Source organism: Saccopteryx leptura, chromosome 6, assembly GCF_036850995.1.
Source record: "Saccopteryx leptura isolate mSacLep1 chromosome 6, mSacLep1_pri_phased_curated, whole genome shotgun sequence".
Classification (NCBI taxonomy): Eukaryota; Metazoa; Chordata; class Mammalia; order Chiroptera; family Emballonuridae; genus Saccopteryx; species Saccopteryx leptura.
This window is the reverse complement of record NC_089508.1, coordinates 56,372,145-56,395,426: the sequence shown is the minus strand read 5'-3', so window position 1 is coordinate 56,395,426 and position 23,282 is coordinate 56,372,145. Positions and strand designations below refer to the sequence as shown.

Genomic DNA, 23,282 nt, shown 5'->3' with positions numbered 1-23,282 from the left:
GGGTAGGAGTAAAATACAGTGTTTTCTTCTGGGCTCCAGCCCCTCAGGGGGCCACAATGGAGAATTTCCAGTCAGGAGGCACTCTTGTTACTTAAAAATGAAGACCATACAAAGGTGTATGTGGGGCAGCGGCTGTGTTAGGCTTGCTCTCTGGTTTACTGGCTGCAAACACTTTGCCTGACATGTGTGTGTGGCCTTTATAAGGCTATGGGTGCTTGTGCTCAGGGGGATTGCAGATGGTGGGTTGCCTGCCTGGCACTGTGAGGGGCCATTTTGCTGTTTGTTTGCCTGAGAGGCAGTTTTCCCTCCTGTGTGCTCATCTGCCTTTGTGAGACTTTATTAAACGGGAATGGCCCAACCCTTTCCGGCTCCACAGTTTTGCTACCGTCTTCCCAAATCCAATGTGGACCTGCCTGGCCTCGGCCACCGGCATTACAGTGTATCAAAAGCAAAAACAAGCAAATGAAAAAAGAGGTGGCCAAGGGAGGGAACAATGGGTGTTCAGCAGAGGAGGCTGTTCTACAAAAATCCTGATCAGAAGGAGCAGAAATTGCCACAGCTCTTACAGGAGCCTAATTCTTTGTCCCTCCTTGTGGGTGCAGAAACATAATCATAATTAAATAATAGCACCTGATCTCTACTGGACACTTAACTATGTGCCAAACTCCACACTAGACATTGTACATACATTTTCCTGCCAACAACCCTGATAGACAAGAAGTAGTAACCATTTTACAGATGAGGAAACTGAGACTTAGGTCAACCGCCTACCCAAGGTTAGGTAGCCCGCAAACAGCAGAGCTGGCGTTCAGACTGAGGGCGTTGACCACAAACTGCTGTTAACCCAGAAGCTGCATCGGCTCCTGGAGGGGGGAAAGGTGCAGTGTTTTCAGAGCGTGTGCACGTTTGGGTTACGTTTCCTCTGCTCTCTCTGACAGCCTGTCTCTCCACACAGGTATCCTTAGTGCTGTCAGCTCTTCAGGCTGGGAACAAGGGGACCCAGGCATGTATCACAGCTGCCACTGCCGTGTCCGGAATCATCGCCGACCTGGACACCACCATCATGTTTGCGACCGCGGGGACCCTGAACGCAGAGAACAACGAGACCTTCGCAGACCACAGGTATGGGGCTCCCGGATGGGGCGGGAGGAGGGTCAGGCCGGCCTGCCAGACTTCAGAGAGGCTGCCCAGCAGCCGGAAATGTGGTCATCCATTTTGATTTCAACAAGACGTTCAAGTGGGAAAAATGAGCCACATAATCAAAATAAGCCCCCTCTGCCAACTGGCAACGCAGAACCGTGTTCCAGCTTTGCCCGTCGCAGCCTAAATCCAGCCTGCTGTGTGGAGGATGGCGATTTGATCTTTCACCGTCCGAGCTGGAGAGCGGCGCCTCTGGTTTGCTCACCAGCCCCAGCAGGATTGGAGCAACGGGGGCGACAGTGAGCTCTTCCGTGTTCTGGGGAGTGGGGCTCCGAGCCTGCCGTCTCCCCTGGGCTGGCTCTTCAGGCCCCACTCAAAGGCTGATGCTGGGGTCTCCATCTGCTGCTGGAGCCCACCCACATCCTCACCACCCTTTCCCTCTCTTCAGTCCCAGGGCTGGGCTGGGAAGAGATTCCCAGGGGTCACTCAGCCACTTGGGCTCCTATATGCTGAGAGGGTCTCCTGATCTGTGTGTCCTCATAGCTCCTCTGTAGCTAGGAAGTATTTTTAGGGAGAGTGGGAACCATAGGAAAGAAGCTGACCTCTCCCTTAGCTTTAGCTACAGGGCTGGGGGTGGGGGACTCCTCTGTTTTCCTGCACGGAAGATGAGAGCCCCCAGCAAAGCAGGGGAAACATGTCACCTCTCGTCCTCAAAGCCCTCAATCCTGTGGAGGGTTCCTTTTCTTCCCAACTGTTAGTAACCAAGCCTGGCCCTTTGTCTCTCCCCTACCTTCTGCTCTTCCCCTTCCAGGGAGAACATTCTGAAGACAGCCAAGGCCTTAGTGGAAGACACAAAACTCCTCGTGTCCGGGGCTGCGTCCACTCCAGACAAACTGGCCCAGGCAGCCCAGTCCTCAGCAGCCACCATCACTCAGCTCGCCGAGGTGGTCAAGCTGGGGGCCGCCAGCCTGGGTTCTGATGACCCCGAGACCCAGGTACAGGTGGGCCCAGGAGATGGGGGATCTTTGTAATTCCACCAACACTGTACACCAGGCCTCAGAAGAGGCAAAATACGAGCGTTGATGTAAACAACATGTGCGTGCACTGGCCAGTTGGCTCAGTGGTAGAGCGTCGGCCTGGCGTGCAGGAGTCCCGGGTTCGATTCCCAGCCAGGGCACACAGGAGAAGCACCCATCTGCTTCTCCACCCCTCCCCCTCTCCTTCCTCTCTGTCTCTCTCTTCCCCTCCCACAGCCAAGGCTCTGTTGGAGCAAAAAGTTGGCCCGGACACTGAGGACGGCTCCATGGCCTCTGCCTCAGGTGCTAGAATGGCTCTGGTTGCGGCAAAGCAACGCCCCAGATGGGCAGAGCATCGCCCCCTGGTGGGCATGCTGGGTGGATCCCGGTCAGGCGCATGCGGGAGTCTGTCTGACTGCCTCCCCGTTTCCAACTTCGGAAAAATACAAAAAACAAACAAACAACAACAACAAAAAACAACAACATGTGTGTGATGTGTTTGTGGTTTGGGGGCTGGTAGATTGCCGTTATCCAGGCAAGATTGTGGCCTGGACCAGGGGGATGGGAGGCAAGCCGACAGGTTTGAGCATTTGGCGGTTGGGCAGAGGGAAGAGGCAACGCTGACATCACGGTTTGGGCTGGATCTGTGAGAGGAGGGTGGCTCCATGCATGGAGCGGGAGTTCCCTGCAGGGAGAGCTGGCATGGGCGGGGAGATGAAGGTGAGTTCAGTTTGGGGCACATTGAATTGGGAGTGGCAGAGAGACATGCTAGTGTGTGGGCAGAAGCCTGCTTGGCTGCAAGGGTGTGGATTCATGGGTTGTTGCCATACAGACCATGACTGGGACCACAGAGGAGGAAAGTGAGGAGTGAGCGAAGAAGGGGGCTTCAAGGAAGAGCCCGAGGAATGCACTATTTAAGACCATAGAAGGAGCCTGACCAGGTGGTGGCGCAGTGGATAGAGCGTCGGACTGGGATGCGGAAGGACCCAGGTTCGAGACCCCGAGGTCGCCAGCTTGAGCGCGGGCTCATCTGGCTTGAGCAAAGAGCTCACCAGTTTGGACCCAAGGTCGCTGGCTCCAGCAGGGGGTTACTTGTTCTGCTGAAAGCCCACGGTCAAGGCACATGTGAGAAAGCAATCAATGAACAACTAAGAAGTCGCAACGTGCAACGAGAAACTGATGATTGATGCTTCTCATCTCTCTCCGTTCCTGTCTGTCTGTCCCTGTCTATCTCTGCCTCTGTAAAAAAAAATAAATAAATAAATAAATAAATTATAAAGACCATAGAAGGAGCAGGAGATGAGTAAGGAGATTAAGAAGCAGGTTCAGCTGATAGGAGGAGAGCCAGGGAACCCGATGTTGAGAGGAGGGAGTGTTTCAACCCACCAGAGGTGGCTCAGGAGTTAAAGATGAAGGTCTGAGAGTTGCCCAATGGCCCAGGTGACATGGAAGGCAGTGGTGACTCCAGCCATGGCTGTTTGTGTCAGGGAAGGCAGGAGAGGGGGAAGAAATGGAGCCAGCACCTATAGACACCCTACTTGAGAAATCTGGCTCTGAAGTGGGAGAGAGAACTGGATGGGTGGGCAGTGCTCCGTGCTCTGCTCTAATTTATCTGATTTCATTGACGTGACCTGCCTATTCCTCAGTCCCCGACCTAGACTGTCAGCTATTAAGGACAGTCATCACAGCTTAGTCTTTGAAACCTAAGAGTTTCAATCACAGCTCCCAATGCATAGTGGATGCCCATCAAATATATATATATGTTCAGCTGTTTCAGAACAGCCAAGCACAGCCATCAATAATGGATTCTACCGATTGCCACATGCAAAACTTACATTCCCTCTATTCTCTCTATCCCAGCACCATCAAATGGTAGACACTTTTGTTTTCACTGTTGAAACCATACTCAGTAAACTAGTCTATTTGGCCCATTTGTACAGTACTGGGTAGAAAGTTCCCTACCATTCCCTGCCTGGGTCAACAATAGCTACTGTTCTAACACAAGGCCACAAGCTTTGGTCCACATGGCCATGACCTTCCTTCCTGATGTCCTCCAGTGGAGCAGAGCCATGTTACTCCTGCTGGATTTCTCTTTGATAACATCAGCGCTCAGACTGGCTTCCCTCTGCGGTTCGAAGTCTTCACATAAATCCCTGCATCCTGTATTCTCCTTACCCACATGCAAGAGGGAAAAGCTTGCAAATGTGTCACTGGAGGAACTCACACTCTCCCAGCCTAGCTAAACGTTAGGAGAAGTGACTTGGCTGGGAAAGATTTAAATCTTCAAATAGAAAAATGTATTGAATTGCTTGGTCTTAACTCTCAAATGATCTAGATATCCTAAAGCTTCCATTTCTTTTTCTTTTTCTTTTTTTAAGTGAGAGGAGGGGAGATAGTGAAACAGATTTCCACATGTGCTCCAACTGGGATCTACCCAGCAACCTCGTCTGGGGCTGATGCTCTTCCCATCTGGGACCACTTGCAACTGAGCTATTTTTAGCACCTGAGGTGGAAGCTTGAAAAAGCCATCTTCAGTGCTCAGAGCCAACACACTCAAATCAATCAAGCCATAGCTGCGGGAGGAGAGAGAGAGATTGAAGGGGGAGGGAGGGGAAAAGCAAATGGTTGACTCTCCTGTATGCCCTGACCAGGAATTGAACCTAGAACTTCCATGTGCTGGGTTGATGTTCTATTAGTGAGCCAACCAGCCAGAAGCCCATTTCTTTTCTTTTTTTTTTAAGTGAGAGGAGTGGGAGATAATGAGATAGACTCCCAAATGCATCCCAACTGGTATCCACCCAGCAATTCCCATATGGGGCTGATTCTCAAATCAACTCAACTATTTTTAGTGCCTGAGGCTGATGCTTAGATCAACTGAGCTATCCGTGGCACCCAGGGCTAACACTCAAACCAGTCAAGCCACTGGCTGTAGAAGAGGAAAAAAGAGAAAAGGAGGAGAGGGTTGGGGAGAGAAGCAGATGGTCGCTTCTCTTGTGTGCCCTGACTGGGAATCAAACCTGGACGTTCATATGCTGGGCCAATGCTCTATCCACTGAGCAAACCGGCCAGAGCCCTAAAGCTTCCATTTCTAATGAGACCTGTAGTGAAAAGTGTTCCCACTTGCCAGTCAGTTGTCCAGTGACCAGGGATGGGGCCAGGCAAGTGGAGTATTGGTGGCTGACCTTTGCTTCTTTTCCTCAGTCTCCCTCTCTCTGCCCCTCCCTGCTACGAGCTCAGCAGTCAGTGTGAGGTTCATACGTGTCAGCCCTTCCCCATGATCCCCATCACTGCCCAGCCTGCCCTATGGTTCCAGAGGTCAGCCAAGGTTCCTTGTGCCTGTGGGCGAGAAGGCATGGACAAGAGGCTGTGCAAGTGCAGTGTTGCTGAGCTTGCAGCTGTCTGGGAGTCCAGTTCATCCTGACAGCAGTGCAATGAGATGGTAGGGCTGGTGCTGGTGCTACTGATCTCATTTGTAGGAGCTTAAGTCAAAGAGTGTAACATGGTCTGGAGTTTAAGACTATGCTCTTGAGGTCACACTGAGCAGAGTTCAAATCCCAACTCTTCTAACCCCAAGCCTTGGAAGTGTGGGCACAAGCATTTTACTTCCCCCTTGAAATGGCAGTGGTGAGGATTTAATGAGATAATATGTGTATCATGCGTGGCTCAGCTCCTGGGACACTATCCTCAACAAAGTGAAGTTGTGGTTATTATTATTGAAATAGGAGTTGTTATGGTAGAACTGAACCTAGAAGAGTTCAATGTAATGCCCAATGTCGCATAATCCCTGAATACAGCCGGTACTGAAGATTCCTCATCCGGCACACTGATAGTCTGTGTTCAGTTAGAAGAATGAAGATACTGTATCTTATCCAGTGTTATATGGGTAAGCACCTGTGTATTCATTCATTCCATGAGCATTTACTGAGTGCGTACTTACATGCCAGGCCCTGTTCTGAGCGTGAAACACAGACAGGAGTCCAGGCCGACCCTCCTGGATTTTACATCCAAGTTTACATCCAACTCAAGGGAGAGGGCAGAGGGCAGAAGACAGAGGGCAGATGGTGTGCAAGAGAATGAATAATATAGTAATTCCACATGCTAGTAAGCGCTGTACTATACATAAAACAGGGCAAGCTGTTGGAGTTGCAGTATATAAGTAGGTGTAGCAGGGGTTACAGTTTAGGTGGTCCAGAAAGGTCTCTGAGGATATGACATTGGAGCTGAGACCTAAGTGAGGAAAGCGCCAGGTTCTAGACAGAACAGCAGGAGCAGAGGCCCTGAAGCAGGAATGAGTTGGGACTTCCAGTGGGGAAGCAAGACCCTTGCACCTATAGCATGTTGAGTGAGTCAGAATCCTAGGAACCAAAGCCGAAGATGCAGGTGGTTGGCCATGGAGGCCTTACAGGCCAGGCTGTGAGGCTTGCATGTTGTCCCCAGCATTTTGGGTCATCAGTTCAGAGCACAGGTGAATGGTGCTGCCTCTCAGGTGTCTGCCTAGCTGCCTTCATTCTTTTGTTGACAGCTTGTCTGCAGAGCTGCCCTCTAGGAGGTGTTTAAAGATGCCCAAATCAGCCTCAGGGAAGCTTTTCAAAGTCTGAAACAATGGATCTTCATCCAGACTTTTGTATCAGAATCTCCAGGGGTGGCTCCCAGGATTCTGTGAGTCACAGGTTTGAGAGCTGATGACTTAGAGACCTCAATGCTCCCAGCCTGCCCCTGGGCCATATGCTCTTAGTGAAGTCAGTAGGTGACCACTGAGGCACTCACCTGGGCTCCATGTTCTCTTTCAGGTGGTGTTGATCAACGCCATCAAAGATGTGGCCAAGGCCCTTTCAGACCTCATCGGCGCTACCAAGGGCGCTGCCAGCAAGCCTGCTGATGACCCCTCCATGTACCAGCTCAAGGGGGCTGCCAAGGTAGAGTGGAGCCCAGCTAGGGGTGAGCATGCAGGAGCAGTGCTGGCGAGAGAAGCACACACGGGAACGTGGGGAGAAGGCACACCCGGGAGAGCTGGCCCTAAAGGAGTCAGGATGAAACCTCAGTGCACTGTTTCCTCTCGGCCTTCCTTCCTATGCAGGTGATGGTGACCAACGTCACCTCCCTTCTCAAGACTGTGAAGGCCGTGGAGGACGAGGCCACCCGGGGCACACGGGCGCTTGAGGCCACGATCGAGTACATGAAGCAGGAGCTCACGGTGAGCAGACAGCAGCCACCTCCCTGGGCACCCATGTACAGCAGCTGACGCCCGCCTCAGGCTTCCCTGAGACTGTTAGTATAAAGAGGTTTCATTCGGAGCACCTGAACCAGGGAGGCCCACGCTCCTGCCTGCCTGAGATCCCGTCTGTATCGGACCACCCCAGAATTTGGTTAGAATCAATTAGTAATTATAATTAAGGAATCAATTTAAATATATCACTTAGGACTATTCAGGTTTAATTACACCAAAATTACACCACGAAACCAAAGCATTAGAGAAGATTCCTGGCGAAGGGAAAAGTCAGTATAGCTCTTTGTACTCACCTTGAGTGTCAGGCGTGTGTTCAGTGTGCAGCCACACGCTGCCCCGCTTGATTCCCGTTGCTATCGGCAACGCTCCACCGTGCTGCACATGTTTGCGTTTTGGAGTCAGAGATTTGCCATTAGAAGAACCTGACTGCCTCTACCTGTGACACTTCCCTTTATAGTCCAGCTCCCTTCCCTTTGAAGTGTCTGATCTGGGAGAAGTCGACTCTGTTCTTTCTTGCCTGGTCCCAGCAGTGTTGAGTGAGGGTGTCCTGGTGCTCCTGTGATATGAATATTATCTGTTGTTGTTTTGATTCTGTGATGATTCAACTGACTTCTCCGAATCCCTGGAAAACAGAAGTTTGTTGGAAATGAGTGTTTTCAAACGGAGATCTCTTTTTCATAGGTCTGGTTACAGATTCAACTTTTTGCAGGAGGGCTGAGGGACTGGCCTTGGCTACCAGTTTGTTCTGCATCATGAGAGGGTCACCTGTGAAGGTCACAAGCCCCGGAGGGTCGGCAGTGGAAATGTGCGGTTCTGTTGGGTTTTGGCAATGGAACCTTGTGTTCTCTTATCCTGTCCTTAATGAAGCCTGCCTTGGCTGATGTTGTGCTTAGTTCTGCCACAAAGGAGAAACTCAGGAATACAGGTGGCATCCTTAAGCATTGATGCCTGACACTTACCTGCCCACACAGGCTGAGGGTTTCCTACCAACATCTGGGCATGTGTTCTGACAGGTATGGATGGGCCTAATGGTGACAATGCAAGAGATTTGAAATTTGGAGCTTTCCTGGGAAATTGCAGATACATGGTCAATCTAAGTCTACCAATGTGATTTAAAATTGACCCAGATCTTATGTTTCCGTGAATACAGGAGGTTCCAAAGGAGCATGAGCCATGAGGGCCACGTCAGTGTGGCAGGCTCTGTAACTGGGCCTCCATTCCACTGTAGCATTCGGGGGTGGGCCTGGGGTTTGGGGTCCTGCCTTAATTGCAGCTGCCCATTTTTAGAGGGATACTGATGTTTGACACTGGTTAGCACATGACAAGGATGCTGGCTAGGTGCTCCCTTCTGCGTCAGGGAGGACTTCCCTGCTGAGGTGTGGCTGCCCCGGGCTGAACCCAGCAGTCCCCACTGGTTTGCATACAGAGATAGATGCACAGTCAGCACACAGCCAGGGGACCTGGCTCATGTTAAAGAGACAAGACAGCCCTCATGTTAGAGAGACAAGACAGACAGGGCTTGACTGACAGGTGGAACTTTGAAGTGGGATATTCACTTACCATGGTTAATTCATTTCAGCTCTTCTAAAGGTGTGAGTGTGTGTGTGTGTGTGTGTGTGTTGTTAAATAATTCATACTGTCACTGTGGTGCAATCCACATGAACGCCTCCACATAATTATGCAGTTATATTTGTAAGACAGTCTAAGAATAGAAGAAACTGAATGCTTCATTTCCCCCAGCCCCACACCCCTTTACAGAGAGAGAGGTGAGTCCAGAGTGATGCACCCAGGTCAGTCCCACCCTGGAGCCAGCACCGGGGCTGCAGAGTTTCTGGGAACAGCCCAAGCTCCAGCAGGGGTGGGGCAGAACAACAGGAAGGTACAGACCCACCTTCCCTGGGATGGATGGCTTGCAAATATTGAGTATCCATTTTTGCAGACAAACGGGTTAATGCTGTAGGTCTGTCTCTCTAATCTCATTGTTTTCATGAAGGCCGAGTATAGGTGTTCAAGGCTTATCCATTCTAGAATCTTGAAAGCAAGAATGTTATTACTGTACTCAAATTAAATTTCTCATTTCCTGCCTTTTGACGCTTTCTTCCTGTGGCTGGCTCGGTTGTCAGACACTGAGCTGCAGCCTGGTCGGAGAAGGATAAATTATTTTTGTCCTTCCCTTTTTGATTTTTTTCGCCTCTTCTGTTTCTAACTCCCAGGTGTTTCAGTCAAAAGAGGTACCTGAAAAGACATCATCACCTGAAGAATCGATAAGGATGACGAAAGGCATCACCATGGCAACAGCCAAAGCCGTAGCAGCTGGGAACTCGTGTAGACAGGAGGATGTGATCGCCACCGCCAATCTGAGCCGGAAAGCCGTGTCAGATATGTTGACGGCTTGCAAGGTAAAGGCCTTGGTGTTGTTTTGTGTGGACGGATAGTTTTCTGTCATGATCGAGGTTTTTGGTTTAGTCTGAAGGAGGGGCAGGAATGTGTAGGCAGGAGCAGCGTACCTTGAACTATGTAATAAAATGCATGCTGGACATCATCAGCCCAGAGGAAATGACTCTGAAGTCATTCTGTGTTTCAGAGGGGATGGAGTCGCCCTGCTGACTTAACCCCCTTGCTTTTGCCTTAACAGGCAGGGCTCCTTCTTACAGAGAGTGTAGTGCAGGCCACTATGACAGTAGAAAAGAGGGAGAGTGGCCTGTCCAGGCCCTCCAAATGAAACTGCCCCTTCCCTGCTTCCCAGGTCATCCATTCTGTGCTAGGAGGGGTGTTGCCATGCCTGGGTGAGGAAGGAAGTCAGAGGAACAGAACAGAACAGAACCTGGAGAAACTGCCTCTTTGCTCTCTGTTCCAGGGGTTTGGGAGACACTCTTCTGATTCTTAGGTAGATAACTAGGGCAGCTGCCCTGAGCCCATGTTTGGGGAGGGAGCTGGAAGATCTGAGTTTTATGGCCTGAGCTTTATTTTTCTCTTTTAAGAAAGTGAGCCAGAAGAGCCGCTATCCCCTACATCCATTGAGCACCCCCAGACCTTGACCCTTCTAGAGACAGCCTTGCCCCACGGACTCAGATGTCTGTTCAGTGGTTGATTGATGACCCCCTGCCATGGTGAGCAGGTGGGGATGAAGCATAGAAGGTGAAAACTGGCTTTTGCACTATTGCAGCTACTGTAGCTTGGGGTATAAGGGCATAAGACCACTCTGTGGTGAAGTGAGTTATGGGGGCTGCCGGTGCAAGGTCCAACTGATGGTTTCTCAGGGGTTCTTCCGAAACGGAAAGGTGAGTTGGAGGTGTGTGTGCAAGGGCCTGGTGTGGGAGACAGCACCATCACTGTTCTCCTGGGTGTGTTGGGGGGTGGGGGCAGTGGGAGGTAGAGAGAAGAGGGTGGCCACTTTCATGAGGGACCTTGTGTTCCGGACCAGGGAATTTAGACTCTCTGCTGTGGTCATGAGTATTTGTCGTTTTGATGTACTTAATGGAGTCTGCCTTCCAGAAGGGATGACACTCAAAGGGGTTATAGTGTCAATCAGGGAATAATACTTCTTCAGTAAGGTGTGGCCCAAGTGCCATCATGGTGTATATGCAGGGCACCTCATGGTTTTGGAAGGGTTGTCGTGTATACTGTATTCTCATTTGATCCCAGATGGGGGGAGCAAGAGGAATTATCCTAACCTGATGGATGATGAAACAGACCTGGTGGGATTAAGCAGCGTGATCAAAGCCACAGCTATTTACTCTCAGAACCAGAACTGAAACCAGTTCAGTCTGTTTCTGCTGCTGTGACCTCCAAGCCATAATGATCAATCAGGATCATTGTGGTTTAGGAGTGACAGGTACTTTGTCTCCATGTTATAGACATGAAATGAAAAGGGGAAATTAAAAAGAAATAAATGATTAAGGTATAGGTGGCAGGCAGCTCAGATTTTCAAGTCTCTTTCTTAATACGCTTTCCCCCAGTTACAGGGAGGAGGTTAAGGAATAAAGGGTAGTGCCATTGGCCCAGCCTCAGCTCCTCCCTGGATCAGGCCATTCTGATTTTTCAGGGCAAAATAACAGCCAGAGCTTCACAAGCCTAAGCCACACTTGCTGACAGGCATCACTGCTGAGCCATTAGACTCCTGTTAACATTGGATTTACTTAGCAGACTGACATTTACACTTCCTTTAGTCTCCGATATTTCCACCTCTTTGCAGAAAGGAAATGAAGTGCATGCAATAGGGAATACGTAGCATACCAGGGATGTTGATTGGTGGGTCAAGAAGGAACCCTTATGCCAAGCAAAGGACCAGATTGCCATTTGGGGCTGAGCAGGTAGCCGGGCAGAAATGGAAGTGCAGTAAATTATATACTGGCTCATTTAATCAGAAAGGAAGGATTAAACTAATCCCTTAGATGAAGACAAGAACTTCCCTACACCCTAAATTAATTCTAATATCTACTGCTTTCTGGTATTCTATGGGCATATGTTTATATTCGATATAATTTTGTATCTACTGTTAAGTATAGAATGGCTGTTTCTGTGTTGCTATGAGTCATTATAACTGCCTCTTTAAGGACCATGAAATACTCTGTTAATAAATATAATCCTTCCCCTGTTATCAGATATTTAGGTTGCCTGCATTTTTTTTTAATCATAAACTTTACTGCAGGGAACATCTTTGTACATATCTGTTTTTTCTATGTTTTGGATTACTTCCTTAGACAGGACTCCCAGAAGTTAGAATTTAGTGGGTCAATGGAGTGACATTTTCATTATTGCCAGATTGCTCTCCCAAAGTGTCCTGCCAAGTCCCAGAGGCACCAGCAGTGGACAGGAGCACCTCATCCTGAGCCTCCACACAGCTCCGAATGAGAGCCTTGCACGGTAGCTAGTGGAGATGCCATTGAGTAGTGTCATTGTCGGTGTCTTCCCCAAGAAGTGTCTCATCAAAGTGGACACGGGGTTCTGTCCTCACACTGGGAGACACGGGGGAGGGAGCCAGCATGAGTACTGTGTAGCAACGAAGAGTATGGCCCTTCCCATGGTTACGTAATGGTTCCGAGCGTGGCACAGCACCAGCCTCTGAGGCTGGCTAGTCCCAGATGAGTAAAACTGGACTCATAAATGACAGGTGCTGGCCAGTGGAATTATTCTCACTTCTCCCAGGGGGTTTGTGAGTAGGGAATCGGGTATGGGGAGAACCCACAGGTGTTCCCACCAGCACCCCCAATCCTAGGAGAGGGGCTTAACTGGAAGAAATGTGGAGTTTGGTCACTATGCCCCACCTGTCTTGACCTTTCACCCTAACGTGTGATTCCTGTTTGTCCTGATTTGTGATTTATTTGAAGTTTTCTACTGTATATTCTTGTAAGCCCCAAGTGAGGCTGTACAAGGAAGGTTGTTAAATGGGTAGGGTTGCTAGATTTAACAAATTAAAAATAGGGTGGCCCATACTTACATTAAATTTTTTTCATCGTTTATCAGAAATCTGAATTCAACTGGGCCTTCTGTAGTTGACCTAGCAACCCCGTGAGTGCCATCTGAAATGATATATTGTGAATGACTCAGCTCGGCAGGTCACAAGGGCAAGAGGGAAAAGTGCAGCGTGCTGCATTAACCATGTGTCCTGGTTTGCTTATCTGGACGTGTGCAATGTGAGGCCCCTCTGAGGGCAGTGGGGAGCTTGCTGTCTGAAGGCTCCCAGGAGCCAGAGGGCCCTGGCTGGGAGGCTCACTGTGACCCCAGTGTGGTCAGGTCGCCAAGTGAGGACCTGGGTGTGATCTGGGTGTGATTAGCCTGTGAACCAAGAGGGGACTTCAGGACTTCTCACATTTCTGCATAGAGGCAGGCTGATCCGGGACAGCAGGTCTCCCACTGTAAGCTCTCAGCATGAATCTTTCCTGAGCTCTTCAGTGTCTGGAATTTCTTACATTTCAGTAAAAGGTGGGATGGGGGAGGAGAAGGGAAAAGGAAGATAGGACGGACCAGTTTTACTTGCCTGTGTCTGGCTCCAGGGCACTGGAAATGTGGAGAAAGGAACTGGGAGAACCTGCTGTGACCGTGGGCGTAGCGGGGGCGGGGGCAGGAGGAACAGCTCCCCTGCCCAGGGCGTCAGGTAAGGTTTCTCAGAGGTCATTGAGGTAAGACAGCAGGAGTTCCAAAATGAAAGGTCCAGGGCTACACAACACTGCTGGACCAGTGACCCCTCACTGGGACCTGGTGAGTGCACCAGCTGGCTTTTCCTGTTTTGAATTGTCAGCGTTCCTTTCTCTCTCCAGCAAGCATCCTTCCACCCTGATGTCAATGAAGAGGTGCGCGCCAGAGCCTTGCGGTACGGGACGGAGTGCACCCTCAGCTACCTGGACCTTCTGGAGCACGTCCTGGTGGTGAGTCGGGGCCAGGGCGGGGCTGGGGAAGGGCTCTCTCAGGAGCGGACCAGTGCTGTTCAGGCTCCATGTGCGAGGCTGGGGCCCAGTGGGAGGAAAGTCTCCTGCATCGCCCCGCACTCTGAGATACAGTACCGTCCAGGGGAAGCTGCAGTTAGCATCTGGAACTGCCTGGCTCTCTCGCTGCACCAGAGGCAAAACTAGCATGGCAGAGGGCAGAGGAAGGGACAGAGCAGATGGGACAGGCAAAGCCACCACTGAAAAAGTGTCAGGATGTCCTGTTTGGAAGACCCCAGTCCATCCTGCAAGGACAGAGAAGGCACCACACCACCCACTGTGACAGGTTAGAAAAAAACATCAGTGCTACAGGTGACCTACTAGCCTCTTATGACTTCCTCTAGTCCAGGGGTAGTCAACCTTTTTATACCTACCCACTTTTGTATCTCTGTTAGTAGTAACATTTTCTAACCGCCCACCGGTTCCACAATAATAGTGATTTATAAAGTAGGGAAGTAACTTTACTTTATAAAATTTATAAAGCAGAGTTACAGCAAGTTAAAGCATATAATAATAATTACTTACCAAGTACTTTATGTCAGATTTTCGCTAAGTTTGGCAGAATAAATCGTTATAAAACAACTTACTATAGTTAAATCTATCATTTTATTTATACTTTGGTTGCTCCGCTACCGCCCACCATGAAAGCTGGAACGCCTATTAGTGGGCGGTAGGGACCAGGTTGACTACCACTGCTCTAGTCCTTGAATGAATGGCTTAGACCACATTGAGAATGACACTTCCCTCCCTCTGATGACCTTCCAGCAAGCAGCCTGGTGTACCTACATGGATCCGAGTTCAGAAGGCTGAAAACGGAAACACTGGCAGGGAGTTGGTGGCTGTGGCTGGGATTGCCCACACGGGAGCCTCCGGCTTGCCCCAACTCCCAGTCCTTAGGGAGGCTTGGCTCCTCCCCAGACCCAAAGGGCCGAACCATGAGGAACCAGGAAGTGTATTTGGTGTGCTAGGTATTAAGTCTTGGTTTGGTGTCATGGGCTTTCACACAGGTGACTCCATTTGGGTCCTGTTTGGGGTTTTCTCTTTAACAATCCTTCCCTTTTGATTAGACTCTCAGCTTGACTGAGAGATGTGATCAAAATTTAAGGTGCTAACCCCACACTTCAGCTACCGCTCTGTAGTTCTCACAGCTTTTACTGATTTTCCATGTGATATATGCAGGTCATGATGTTTTTGCTTAATCCCTGCGATCCTCACAGGTCACGTCTTCAGGTTCACTACCTTTGAGGCTGGTCATTGCCTTTGTTCCTTCTCTGACAATCCAATCTGAAGTGGATTATTTGCTCAGTGGTTAGTGACTGTGAACATTAAAGCTTTTGAGAGAATACAATGTGCCAAAGAAATTGTTATGATAACTATAAACAGGATCGTTTCTAATCTTTGGAATGTACTTTGGAACTATAGTCCCCAAGACCCAAACCATTCAAACTCAAGTAAATGAAAGCAATCCCCTGTTGAGGGAGTCACCTTTCTAAGCCAGGTGGCTTGCTCAGCGATCTTACGTAACTGAGTTTCAGTTCCCAAGACGTGCTAATCCAGGCGCAGCGGGTGGCGTTGGCTGCAACACAGACACCTTTTTGCTCAGCTAAGACATAGGCTAGGGCTCTTCCGTTGTCAGGAACACCTCTGGACAACTCGAAGGGTTTCTGTTGGGCAGCTCTTGCTTTAACAGTGGATTCTGCTTAGTGTTTTCTGAGCGAAGGAGAGGTTTCTGATTATAGCTTTATTTTTATTTATAATATTTCAAGCTAGGGAAGTAGGGACCTACCAAAGGAAGTGAATTCTGAGCATGAAAATTTTTCTGGTAGGTCCTTTCTAACTCTACATACTGTAAGTTCAAAGGATTAACAAATGAAGGTGTCTAAGTGTGTGAATAGTTAGATAACCTAAGAGGCATCGCTTGGTTATACCCTAGCCATCTGGGAGAATAACTACCGTGGATAAAATCCTGTCAGACATTAACCACCTCCACTGAAGTGGCACTGTTCGTGACCAGATTGGAGTTGATGATGACAAACCCCAAGTCTGAAAGGTCAAACCTGTCCCCCGCCCCACCTTAGCAACAATGGCCTGGAAGATACGGATGATGGCATTATCTCTCCAGGCCAATGCCAGAGTAAAGAAAACAGACAAAAAGAAAGGGTTTCATGTTTAGTTAAAGTATGAAGTCTTGATCCTGTGACTTGAGCAGAAGCCGTCTGCATTGATGTCTGCCATTTCTCTTCCTCATCGATTTGAATCACCAGTCTGCAGAGTCTGAACAGGACCAGAGGTCAGGTGGAGCCTTCTTTAGCTGTGTGTTCATAGCTCAGTGTCTTCTAACTGTTCAGAGTATCCGTGGTCGGGCGTACTTGGTAAGGTCACTTTCAGTGGTGCTTGAGGGCTTTCTTCCTTTAACGATGCTTCTGGAACACCCACTCACCAGACTCTAGGCCAGGTGTGGCCAACAGTTTTTGCCCCCGGGCCAGATTAGAAAGAAAAGTTTTTTCACGGGCCGGACAAAATATTAAAATTAAAAAATGTTAAATACAAGCCTGACCTGTGGTGGCGCAGTGAATAAAGCATCAACCTGGACTGCTGAGGTCGCTGGTTCAAAACCCTGGGCTTGCCTGGTCAAGGCACATACTGGAGTTGATGCTTCCTGCTCCTCCCCCCTTCTCTCTCTCTCGTTTTCTCTCTCTCTCTCTCTCTCTTTCTCTCTCTCCTCTAAAATGAATAAAAAAAATAAAAAATGTTAAATACAAAAATGATTCACTTAAGTAAATAAAATTTTATTATGTAATTTATGAATAAATGTGAGTGAAAAAATTTTAATATACAATATTATTTTAATAAAAATATGTTTTAATAAAAATATAATTGCATACTGTATAAATATCCAAACTGTATTGCAATCAATCAAAACAATATTTAATTAATTAGAATGAGCTTGAAGGGGTTATATCGCAAATAAAACAATTATTTCGTTTTACAAACAGCCTGGACACGTTTTCAGTTATCAACTGCAGCTATTGTCTTTGCTACAGTGCCACTTGATTCAGCACACTTGACCACAAAAATAATGAATTGTTTGACCTTGGGTGTGCACTGGCAAAGTCCGCCTAAAAGAATGTGGGTTTCACATCACTGCTAAACGTCAAACAGTTCATATCGAGTACAGACGAGTACAAAAGTTGTAAATCTTTATAATGGAATTTTTTTTTTAAAAGAAGTATCACAAATCCATTCGACCAATTATTGGAAGTTAACCCTAGATTAGTCACATGTGGAATTCTTTTCTGCGTATCTTTTTCACCATCTTCTTAAATATCTTGATTTCCAATTATCAAAGACGCTTCCGCTTCTGAGTAGCTGAGATTTTAAAGTAGTGGAGAATATTAAAAATTTAATCATGGGCTGCATAAACTCATTACACAGGCCGGATTCGGCCACGCGTGCTCTAGGCTGTAACCAACAGGACCCCTAAAATGGGATCTGGGAAAGCTTCTTTAACTTATTGATGATAAGGTGGAGCATATAGACATTAGAGACTTAATGGTAGCTGGTTACTAGCAAGAGACAGCAAGGGCTCGGCAGAAGGTTGTATACGAATAAGCGCGGGTCTTCTAGTCACTGCCTCGTGTGGAGTGGATGTTTCTCAAAGGAGATGCCATGCACAGTGAGCAAGACTAAAGGGCAGTACCTTAGGCCAGGGGAGTCCAGTAGTTTCAGCGAGTTTGGAGGGTTTTTTTTTCTTTTTTAGGTGAGAGGAGGGGAGATAGTGAGACAGACTCCCACATGCTCCCCGACCAGGATCCACCCAGCAACCCCATCTGGGGCCGGTGCTTGAGTGCCGAGCTATCCTCAGCAACTGAGGCTTATGTGCTCCAACGAAGCCATCCTCAGCACCCAGGGCCACACTCGAATCAATCAAGCCACTAGCTGTGGGAGAGAAAGAGAGAGCGAGAAAAGGGGGGGGGGGTAAGCAGATGGTCACTTTTCCCGTGTGCCCTAACTGGGAATCAAACCCAGGATGTCCATACACCAGGCCGACACTCTCCCAGCTGAGCTCCCAACCAGGGCCAAGTTTGGAGATTTTAAATTTGAGGATCCTATAATTCTTTCTACCTTGCCTGTTGATTGAGGATGATAAGAACAATGATAATTCCGAGCAGTGGTCCCCAAGCCCTGAGCCACGGACCGATACCGGTCCGCAGAGAAAGAATAAATAACATGAAACGTTGTCAGAATAACAAATTTAAGTACAGCCTGAATAATGAGGACATGCTCGTTCCTCCTTTAACTTAGCCCAATAAATATCATAAGTTCGACAATTATATTTTAAAATAACGCAGTTTTTATGCCAGTTGCATAATTTTATTTTGTGTACTTATCCATCCCACCCTAAAGGCCAGTCTGTGAAAATATTTTCTGACATTAAACCCGTCCATGGCCCAAAAAAGGTTGGGGACCACTGATTCCGAGGACTTTGTAAGTCTTTCCATCAAGGCCCATGTGATTTTCCCAGTGAAGTAGGGGCCACTGGAAATTGTGGAAGGTGTACCATGAGAAACACATGTTCTAACAGTTTCTTTGCCACTGTGAGGGTATCGGCCCGGCAGCAGGGGAGGGCCACGACCCAACTGGAAGACATACATACAATAACAAGAGACTGTTGATCACCCATACTCAGCGGCTGTGGAGTGAAGTCCAGCTGCAGGTGTTCAAAAGGTCCAGATGTAGGAGGTCTGAGGCCTCTGGGGACAAAGATAGTTTTTCCAGGATTATAGACCTGGCGAGCCAGACATTACTGGTTTTTGAATATTTATGGAAGTCTCCCTGTCAGTGTTTATTTGTAATTTGAATCATCTTAAATGCACCGTGGTGGGTGAAGGAATGCAAAAGCTGAAACACCTGGTTTGCCCAGGGGCCTCAAAGAACCGAGAGGCCATCTTGGGTTTCCCATAGCCCTGACCATTTGTTTCATGGACAGCCAGTTGTATACACATCCTAATTTCTCTGACTCAGGAGCAAACTGTTGCCATGTTAAAGACATCAAGGCGGCACAAGTCAGTCAGTGAGAGGTCAGTTTTTACAGAGTTAAAGCGGACTTCATCCATATGCACCACGATCGTTATATAGATTTTGTTGCTGCTGTCTGGGTATGACAGGCCACTAGGGTTCCCCTTTAGTGTGAGATTCCATTCTGATGATAGTAATGTGCGAAGGTAAGAGAACAGCAGTCAGTCAGAAGATTGTTTATTAGTTGCCCATATTAGATTGTGGTCCCAGAGGACGTAAGAAAACCTGCTTGTTTCCATAACCTCCCTAAGTCGTGGACCCCCAAGGTAACGGCTGTTAGTACACGTGTTTGGTTTGTCTTGCTGGGATAAGAACATGGAGTTCTGCTGGCTGGGCCGGTGCATCTTGTGGGAGCCTTCCCCTCTGAGTAAGTTGCACTGGGTAGTGAGAGAGAGAGAGAGAGAGAGAGCACAGCCAGCCTGAAAATTCCCTTTTTCTTTTCTGTCGTAAAAACAAGATTAAATCAGAATTGGTTAAGAGAGTGTCTCATAAATCAGGCCTCAGTGTCATGAAGTAGAAAACGATCACCTCATCACGGGGCTCACCTTTGTCAGTTAGAGATAGTGACATAGCAGGATTGAGGTCACTCCAGTGTTCAAGATGTAGATTAGGTGGTGAAAGCAGACAGAGGCTCTCACAGGAAGTTAGTTGTACTTGCAGAGAAACGTTGAGTCAGTTCAGAGTTAAGAGGACTTTGGATATGCATATAGAGTTTGCGCATAAACATCATTCCCAGGGTTAAATCTGCTCAGGCTTCTACTAACTGTGTACTGCAGCTATAGCCTTTAGTCAGCGGGGCTAGACAGGAGCACCTGAATCGAGTGTCTGTGCTGTAATAGACAAAAGGCCTTTGTGTATTACCATGTTCCTGCGAGAACGTTCCCAGGGCTTGCTTATTCTCTTCATGCGCAAATCAAGTCGAAGGTTTTGAATAGTGGAGTGATCGTTATAGTCTTATATTATATAAGCCTGCTCACATTTATCTTCCCAAGGAAGGGGTTCAGGAACTGAAATTTCAGTAAATTCATAGAGTAGAAAAGTTAAAAAGTAGGAGCCCATAGTTCTGTAGTAACTATTGCTTAGTTGTGAGTGGCTTAGTTTAATTCTTTTTGGAGACAGTTGAATTCCTTCAGCACTTGGGTCACGGCTGAGGTAATGAACACTGTCTAATGATAATTGTAATTTTCACTTAGAGACTTTGTGTCCTTTTTCAGCTAACTGTTGCGCAAATAGAATCTTTCAGGGACACCTCTTGATAACTGAGCACAGCAAGAGGTCATCTAGACATTGCCAGCATTGATTTCCTCGGGGAACTGGAGTACCTGTAAATCTTGAAATACGTGGGAGAAATAAGGAGGAGCTTCTGAACCCTTGAGGCATGACTATCTGGTGTGTTGTCATTCGTTCCACATAAAAACAAGTACGTAGTGGAGATGCTGAAAAGGGCTGAATAAAAGTTTACAACAGTGAACTGTTTTGAGTCTGGAGGAACTTGTGACAACAGTGTTCGGGTTTGGAACTACTGGGAAATGAGGAGTAACCATGTTATTAAGTTCTCTCAAACCCTGGACGAATGGCCATCCGGATCCTTGGTACCGCGAATGATTAGTGCCTGGCAATGAGGTCTTCTACTATGAGTGTGAGGCTTTGTATGACCTTGGGCTTTCATGGACATTGAGGCAATTTAGGGAGAGGTTTAGTTATAGCTACTTGAATCTTTATAGCTTCTACACGTTTTATTCTTCTAAAGTCAGTTTTAAAGGTAGCCCAGAGATTCTTAGCCACTTCGATTGAATTAGGGAATTTTATTGGAATTTGTTCTCTTCTGTGTCAAGGAGAGATGATAAAAAAAAAAAAAATACAGAAAACATAAAAGGTCAGGTTCCAGTTGGTCAGGAAATTTTAAAGGGAGGTCTCCATTTGAAACAATACAGGTTAGCCCTTTTAATTTAGGAAGGAGGCTTCCAACTAATAAATTGACTAGGGCTGGGTCACATAGCAAAAATGTTTTCCAATGCAAGGTCCCAGAGTCATTTGTAGTCCTTGGGATAGAAATTCTCTCTGAACTTGGTTAGGTACCACCACTTTGGAGACTTACTTCTTACTCGGAGGCTTCTGTTGTCCAGTGAGGGTGGGGTTTAAAGTAGAAAACATAACTCCAATAAATTTAGTCCCCCCTTGGCTGTTCACGGAAAGTACAGTAAGTCCTCCCTTAACATTTTCAGTAGGCTCTTGGAAACTGCAACTTTAAGCAAAAAGACTTAAAATTAAACCAATGATACCGTAGGCTCAGTGACAAAGATAAGAGTTAAGTTCCTATGGTATATTTCTGGTTGCTAAAACATCATCACACTTCTAAATAAAGACCCAAAACCTTCTAATATTAAATATTGAAATAAATGTAAGCTGTACATACATTTAAGCAAGGTTAATAAAAACAGATCATTCTTTTTTTTATAATTTTTTTTTAAATTTTACTAGGGTGACATCAATAAATCAGGGTACATATGTTCAAAGAAAATATGTCCAGGTTATCTTGTCAATCAATTATGTTGCATACCCATCACCCAAAGTCAGATTGTCCTCCGTCACCTTTTATCTAGTTTTCTTTGTGCCCCTCTCCCTCCCCTCCCCCTTTTCCTCTCCCTCCCCCCCCCCCCAACCACCACACTCTTATCAATGTCTCTTAGTCTCATTTTTATGTCCCACCTATGTATGGAATAATGCAGTTCCTGTTTTTTTCTGATTTACTTATTTCACTTCGTATAATGTTATCAAGATCTCACCATTTTGTTGTAAATGATCTGATGTCATCATTTCTTATGGCTGAGCAGTATTCCATAGTGTATATGTGCCACATCTTCTTTATCCAGTCATCTATTGAAGGGCTTTTTGGTTGTTTCCATGTCTTGGTCACTGTGAACAATGCTGCAATGAACATGGGGCTGCATGTGTCTTTACATATCAATGTTTCTGAGTTTTTGGGGTATATACCCAGTAGAGGGATTGCTGGGTCATAAGGTAGTTCTATTTTCAGTTTTTTGAGGAACCACCATACTTTCTTCCATAATGGTTGTACTACTTTACATTCCCACCGACAGTGAATAAGGGTTCTTTTTTCTCCACAGCCTCTCCAACATTTGCTATTACCTATTACTATTATTTGTTAATAATAGCTAATCTAACAGGTGTGAGGTGGTATCTCATGGCAGTTTTGATTTGCATTTCTCTAATAACTAATGAAGATGAACATCTTTTCATATATCTGTTGGCTATTTGTATTTCTTCCTTGGAGAAGTGTCTGTTCATGTCATCTTCCCATTTTTTTATTGGATTGTTTGTTTGTTGTTGAGTTTTATGAGTTCTTTGTATATTTTGGATATTAGGCCCTTATCTAAGCTGTTGTTTGAAAATATCATTTCCCATTTAGTTGGCTGTCTGTTTATTTTGTTGTCAGTTTCTCTTTCTGAGCAAAAACTTCTTAGTCCGATGTAGTCCCATTCATTTATTTTTGCCTTCACTTCCCTTGCCTTTGGAGTCAAATTCATAAAATGCTCTTTAAAACCAAGGTCCATGAGTTTAGAACCTATGTCTTCTTCTATGTACTTTATTGTTTCAGGTCTTATATTTAGGTCTTGATCCATTTTGAATTAATTTTAGTACAAGGGGACAAACTGTAGTCAAGTTTCATTCTTTTGCATGTGGCTTTCCAGTTTTCCCAGCACCATTTGTTGAAGAGGCTTTCTTTTCTCCATTGTGTGTTGTTGTCCCCTTTATCAAAAATTATTTGACCATATATATGTGGTTTTATTTCTGGACTTTCTATTCTGTTCCATTGGTCGGAATGTCTATTTTTCTGCCAATACCATGCTGTTTTGACTGTCGTGGCCCTATAATATAGTTTGAAGTCAGGTATTGTAATGCCCCCAGCTTCGTTCTTTTTCTTTAGGATTGCTTTGGCTATTCGGGGTTTTTTATAGTTCCATATAAATCTGGTGATTTTTTGTTACATTTCTTTAAAAAATGTCATTGGAATTTTGATGGGAATTGCATTAAATTTGTATATTGCTTTGGGTAATATGGCCATCTTGATTATATTTATTCTTTCTATCCAAGAGCAAGGAATATTCTTCCATCTCATTGTATCTTTTTCGATTTCCTTAACAATGGTTTGTAGTTTTCATTATATAAGTCCTTTATATTCTTTGTTATGTTTATTCCTAGGTATTTTATTGTTGTTGCAATCGTGAAGGGGATTATTTTTTTGAGTTCATTCTCAAATGTTTCCTTGTTGGCATATAGAAAGGCTATGGACTTTTGTATGTTAATTTTGTATCCTGCAATCTTACTGTATTGGCTTATTGTTTCTAGTAGTCTTTTTGTAGATTCTTTGGG

General features: G+C 46.6%; 1 protein-coding gene across 6 annotated transcripts in view; it reads left to right on the top strand.

The window, feature by feature from the left end:
* TLN2 (talin 2) overlaps positions 1-23,282 on the top strand; it is a 462,611-nt gene that overhangs the window by 404,043 nt on the left and 35,286 nt on the right. For all 6 annotated transcript variants that reach the window (XM_066344644.1, XM_066344645.1, XM_066344640.1 and 3 more), the window contains 6 exons: positions 956-1,122; positions 1,952-2,135; positions 6,947-7,072; positions 7,234-7,350; positions 9,597-9,782; positions 13,644-13,751. In XM_066344644.1, the coding sequence (XP_066200741.1) occupies positions 956-1,122; positions 1,952-2,135; positions 6,947-7,072; positions 7,234-7,350; positions 9,597-9,782; positions 13,644-13,751 (888 nt within the window). The remainder of the gene's footprint in view (positions 1-955; positions 1,123-1,951; positions 2,136-6,946; positions 7,073-7,233; positions 7,351-9,596; positions 9,783-13,643; positions 13,752-23,282) is intronic.